We start from the raw sequence: 6232 nt of genomic DNA on the forward strand, positions 1-6232 counted from the left end.
CTCCCCTAGTAGTTAGTCGCTAACCTTGAGTGTTTGATTTTGATGATAAAGGCCAACCCCCAAACAGCTAGAGTGTAGACAGAGTGCAGAGTTATGCAGGAGAAAAAGCACATGCCAAACTCAAATATCGGTAGCCCGGATTTACCTACTATTTGCAATGATGTACACCTGGAGTGCCTCAAAATCAATCTCTACTAAGTAAGAAGACCTAGCAAAGTGCCAGCCCCAGGCCTAGCTTCCTCCCCCTCCTCCACCCTAAATGTGAGGTCTTCACACCCATGGTTCCTGTCAAGGAGTGTCACACTCTTCTCAAGTAAGGATTTTGAGGAGCTGGGCAGGCTGAGAGTCAAGATAACCCCCTGCTTTCCCTCTATCGTTTTTCCTTCCATGTGTCCCTGTCCCCAAGCCAAGCCCTGCTGTCCCCTTCTACTTTCTCCTGCACGCAGTTCCTTCCTCTATAACCTGCTCTCCAACATCTGTTTCTTTTGGGCCCTTTGAACAGCTGGGTGCCTCTACCCAGCACATTCCTCTCTCCCATGCCCCAAGGCAGGAGGCCCAAGACCTGACGAGAGCCCTCTGGCACCAACAAAGCCTGCATAGAACCTGAGGGAAACAAAGATGGGTGTAGTGCTTCTGGACTGGGGTAAGCTCTCCAGAGTAGACTGTCTGGGCCACCCCAATCATGACGTCAGGTAGCTGCATCTCTTCCTCCCACCTCCCCATTTACCTACACACTACCACTTGCCCTTCCTATTTGTAGTAGTTGCTCAACCTATCCTTGAACCAACCCCGAGACCTCCTTGCCACTGTCCTCACAGCCAGCTCCCACTCTACACCTCACCTCTCTCTCACACCCACACCCTGACACACAAAATGTTATTTACCCCATGGCTTTCTCCTCTTCCCCTCTGTCCCTCCAAGCACCTCCGATCCCAAACCAGAGGGCCAGGGCTCTGGGAGTGGGGTGGCAGAAAGCACCCTGCAGGAAGGAAAGACAAGACAGGATAGGGGTCCCAGATGCTGCCACCTCTGCTCTTGCCAACTGGCAAGCTCTGGGGATAGGCTGAATATATATTTATCTCCAAACTTGTCTCACCTCTGAGATTCTCTCAAAGACATTCTGTACCCTTTCCCACTGTGTAAAGGTGGGCTGGCACAACGCTCTGGTTTTAAGAACATTAAGAGAGAGAAAGTGAAAGACCCAAGAGCCAGGTGAAATTAGAGGTAGAGCAAAGGTGAAAACATAGGGCTCCCTATCCATTACTCTATCTTCTATTCCACGAGCCCCCTCACTAGTTGTGTTCCAAACAGCCAAAAATATCTGCTGATTCCACTGCCTGCAGAGCACCATGTTAAGCGCCGTGGAGAAATACTTAGAAAGGCAGGGGAGCATTCAGAATTCAAGGAACAACTCAAGGTTTGTCTGCCGAAGATAACCCTAGTGGGGAGCATCCAGGATGGGAGGTCTGTGACCAAATAGCTGACGGTATGACTATCTTGAATGTCTAGGTGGGAGGGGACTGATGGGACACAGCATGGGCAGCAAAGATAACAATTACACTGAACATACAGAATTCAGCACTTACATGTGCCAGGCTTTGTTCTAAGTATGTGGGTGTGTGTACATTAACTCTGTTAATCCCTATAACCACCTGATAGAATAGACACTACTATTCCCGTTTTACAGATAAGACTGAGGCATTGAGAGGTGAAGTTCACATACCTCATAAGTGGGAAGGCATTCTGCTCCAGCAGCTATGTTCTTACCTACTAATCATGGCTCCCCTCACAGTATAAAGGAAGAGATAGGCCTCACCCCCTGTTCTCCCCACACGGAAGAAGCAGGAGCACAGGCTCCAGAGTTTGAGCTCCTGCTCCTTTACTTTATTCAAGTTAACTTCAATAAGCCCTCACACCTGAAACACACTCTGCTTATTTAACATGATTTACTATGAGAACTAAAGCACTTAGCACAGGTCCTCTCATGAAAGGTACAAAATAAATCCGGGGCAGGAGGAAGAAGAAACTTCCCTTTTCCTGAATTGTTTAAAGATCTCACAGCAATCTTTGCTTTCCTATTTTTCCCTCAATGAAGTTCAGAGTTCAAGGATACTGAAACACTTGTAAACTTTCCAGCAATGGGGCATGCTATCTGAAGATCCCAGAGGGGTTCAGATTTGGGAAAAGCAAGTTAAGCTGAGGCCCTCTCCTAGGATATGAAGCTTTATGGTAGGACATGGGAAAAGAATAACCAGAAGAGCTTAGAAAAAAAGGTTTCACAAATGAGAAGAGACGTTTTTTCCCAAAATTATTCCCTATATGAAAAGAACAAACTTAAAACTTACTGTGATAGGAATCACTCTGAGGGTGCTGTCAAGGACTGAGGGAGCCTATCCCAACCCTAAAGAGAAACCAGAATCCTTAACCTGGAAGAGCCCAGATCCTCCTGCTCCGTGTTGCTCTACAATGAGGCCCAACCTTCCTAAGGGAGATGAAGATGAAACAGTCAGAGCCCTGTGACTACAGAAGTGACAACTATTGATGGTACCAAGGTGACATTTTCAGTCAGTGTCACACAAGAACACCTGATCATACACAAACAACCTCCAATAAGGGATTGGGAGGAAAATGTTTAAGAGGCAAGCCTGAGGGATACTAATAACATCTCATAGGATTCGAAGTCCTACCTGCCAGCTCCCTATCTCTGGTAGCCACTCATACCTGGAAGGGGTTGCACGGTTTGAATAGGCAGGGAGTTTTAGGCAAAAACCTCAAGGAGCGCCCCGCCCCCTGCTCCCCCGCGCTGGGGAATGGGGTGAGAATGGTTTAATCTAGAGAGCATTCCATGCCTCTCCCCACCCCCAATTAAGCGCCGAGGGGTCCCTCCCAGAAGAGGCCACAGACGGCCGGGGGTGCTTCTCTCGGCATAAGGGGAAGCTTGCCAGGCCACCCCATCCCGGGGACACAGACTGGCTTACCTTCGTGGCAGACTGGGAGGACTCCCCGGGACAGGGTTGCATCACTGGAGCCCCTGAGCTGCAGCTCCGGACGCTGGACCTCAAGACCCGCAGCAGCATCCGGGACACCGGTCGCGCCGCCATGAAGCCTGCTGTCCTGAGCGTGACTCCCTTAGGAAGTCGGCTTCAAGAACATTAACTCCGGGCTCGCTGCCTGGGTCTTTGCAGAGGGGGCGGGGCGAGGGGGGGCTGTGCCGCGCAGCCTTCTGGGTGTTGTAGTCCACTTCCTCTACTCTTCTTACCTGGGTAAGGCGTTCTAGGGCTTGGAAAGCGCAAGTTCAAACTCAGAGGAGAGTCTTGTCCTACAAGTCTTGTCCTACAGGCTTCTCTGGCTGCCTTGGTCCCGTGCTTAAGTCGTAGTGTGACTGGCACAAAGTGCTGCAAGCAGAGCAGGACTTTGAATGAAGGATTACTTTGGGCACAAAATTTAAGAGAGTGCCAAAAAAGTAGGTTATCAAGATAAGTAACGTTTTAATGCAATATTTTGCAAAGTCAGCCACAATGAACAAAATATCAGCGTTTTATATAAAAACAAGATTTGACCTTGCACATTTGTAACTCACTCTCTTCACTGCAGTCTAGGCCCTGGTGATATGATGGTCAGCTCCCTCCTTCAAGATACGCTTCTCCAATTGTGCCCCAAAAGGACATTAACAATCTTAGCCTCTCCATAAAAAAAAAAAAAAAAAAAAAAAGAAAAGAAAAAGAATATATGGGAAGAAGTCATAGAAAGAGCGGATATCTTTTTTGGAATGCTTCCTACACAACAAATACAATGATAGGCTTCATTTAATACTTAAAATAATCCTAAAATTAATAGAATGTTAATTTTGCAACTAGGGAAACTGAGGCTTAGAAAGGTTAGGTAATTCTTCCAAAGTCAATAGTCGATAGGTGGCAAAACTGGGGTTAAACCCAGGACAATCTGATTCCTAAAGTCAAGATTCAGTATGTATCAGGAATGAGGGAGTATCTCTGTCTCTCTTTCAAAAACAGAGCTATAATCTTCCAAGAGTTTAGATGGTACTGCACACTCAATAATTAACCTATGTACTAAGATTCATTATGCTCAAACCAGTCTATCTGTTGTATCCAAATTTCTGTCATTGTGGAATTGCAAGAATCAAACATTGACTGGAACATCCTAGCTGCCAAGTGCATATTAGGAAATTAGGATACAGTTCCTGGTCTTGCAGAATTGACAGACTATTGAGGAGGAAAGAATAACTGGCTACATATAACTAATTTGTATAAATGTAGAGAGACTGTCAGAAAAGCTGGGGTGATTTTAGCCTTAGACTCAAGGTGAGTTTCTTATGATGTTATTCAAATTAAGACAATACATTGCAGATGGTGAGGGTATGTCTGGGTATGTTTAAAATTGGTGGGGAAAGGCCAGACAGAAATCTATTTGCAAAGGGTCTGAGGACCCACTGAGGACTGTTCAAGCTCTGTCCACTGCTAAATTTGATGTGTGGATTTGTCAGGAGAACTGGTGTGGAGGTGAGGACAAAAAACATTTTTCTATTTTGCAGGTATGAGGCCTGAAGAGTTTAAGGAGAGGTTCAACCACAGGGAAGAAGCCATATGACATAATAACCTAGATCCAATAGCAAGTCCTTAGAATTTGAAGGAAGCAGAGATCCCCGGTCTATGTGTCGGTTCTTAATCAGCTCTGTTCCCAGCTATATACACTTCTTATGACTGCTACAAGTCATCACAAATTGGTGGCTTAAACAAAATTATTCTCTTACAGTTCTAAAGGCCAGAGTCAGAAAGGCGTTGTATGGTGCTAAAATCAAGATGTTGACTGTAATGTTCCCTCCAGAGACTCTAGGGGAGAATGTGTTTCTCTTGCCTTTTTCAGCATCCAGAGCTGCATTCCTTAGCTTGTGGTCCCTTTCTCTATCTTCAAAACCAGCAGCATAACATTTTCTCTCTATGGCTCTGTTTCCATTCCATGGTCTGCTTCTCTTCTGTCTTAAATCTGTCTCTGCATCCTTCTTATAAGGACATTTGTCATTGCATTTAGAGACCACCTGGCTAATTCAGATGAGTATTTCATTGTAGATCTTACTTGGGAAGTGAGGAACAGAAGACAAATGGAGAGAGAAGGGTGGTATGATAGGAAAAGGAACATCTACCAGTTGACCAGAAACCAGATCAGTAGAAGGAATTAAATCATAGGTATTAAATCTTTGAAATGAGCCCCTGAAGATGATCTTGCTTTCTTATGCAGTATTCCCACTCTTTGAGCCTGTCTAAAATGCCACTAATTGCATGAAGCCTTTATAGATTTTACCCTCTTCATCCAAATTGTATGTGATTGTCCTCATGTGGCTATCGAGCACTTGAAATGTCAATAGTATGACTAAGGAACTGAATTTCTAATGTTATTAATGTTAGATCTAGGAGGGCCCTATCCCTACCCCCATAGTGTGGGAACAAGACTCCTCCCTTACCTTTGTGTGGGAACCAGACCTTGTATCCAGGTTGGCAATGCTACATGCTCACCTCCCATTTCACTGGACTCTCCTCCCTTTGCTACCGATTTACCCACCCAAAATAGTCCCACCGAAAAGCCCACCTCAAGCTCCATATAAGTTTCAGGTTTACGGCTATGCCACCCTGAACATGCATGATCCTGTTCGATCTCAGAAGCTAAGCAGGATCGGGCCTGGTTAGTACTTGGATGGAAGACCACCTAGGAAGACGGAGTGCTGTAGACGTAAAAAAAAAAAAAAAGAGAGAGAAAGAAAGAAAGAAAAAGAAAAAAGAAAAAGTTTCAGGTCCCTTCACATTTGAGGCTGATGGCATCTTCAGGTCAGCCAGGCTGTCACTCTGCTACAATAAATCTTCCTTAACCACTTCAGCCTTGTGCGTTCCTCCTTCGGCAAACATAACAATTAAAGTTTAATTAATTTACGTGTAAATAGGCATGTGTTGCTAGTGGCTACTCTATTGCTCATCACTGTTCTAGAACCTGTTTTCCCTTTCAGGAAATAGAATTAATTCTTCTCCACTTAGATCTGGGTGAATTTGTAACTGTCTTGTAACTAATAGAGTATGACAGAAATGATACTGCATGACTTCTGAGGCTAGGTTAGAAAACTATGATGCAACTTCTACCTTACAATTTACGTCTAGTGATCTGGTCTCTGGCCAGAAGATACTTTCCTCCTTATCCTCCCATCTATTCTCTCCCTACCTGTCTT

At 45.2% G+C, this 6232-nt stretch overlaps 1 protein-coding gene and 1 pseudogene across 4 annotated transcripts in view; one reads left to right on the plus strand and one right to left on the minus strand.

Moving 5' to 3' along the window:
* MOCS1 (molybdenum cofactor synthesis 1) overlaps window positions 1–3177 on the minus strand; it is a 36367-nt gene extending 33190 nt beyond the window's left edge. For 3 of the 4 annotated variants that reach the window (XM_023527564.1, XM_011354567.2, XM_011354568.2), the window contains exon 1: window positions 2979–3177. In XM_023527564.1, coding sequence (XP_023383332.1) covers window positions 2979–3101 — 123 coding nt within the window. In that variant the 5' untranslated portion in view covers window positions 3102–3177. The remainder of the gene's footprint in view (window positions 1–2978) is intronic. The other variant, XM_023527565.1, reaches the window with a different exon arrangement.
* Window positions 3178–5627: 2450 nt separating this feature from the next.
* LOC111736164 lies at window positions 5628–5746 on the plus strand (annotated as a pseudogene).
* The last annotated feature ends 486 nt before the right edge of the window (window positions 5747–6232 follow it).

Source organism: Pteropus vampyrus, unplaced genomic scaffold (genome assembly GCF_000151845.1).
Source record: "Pteropus vampyrus isolate Shadow unplaced genomic scaffold, Pvam_2.0 Scaffold18, whole genome shotgun sequence".
NCBI lineage: Eukaryota > Metazoa > Chordata > Mammalia > Chiroptera > Pteropodidae > Pteropus > Pteropus vampyrus.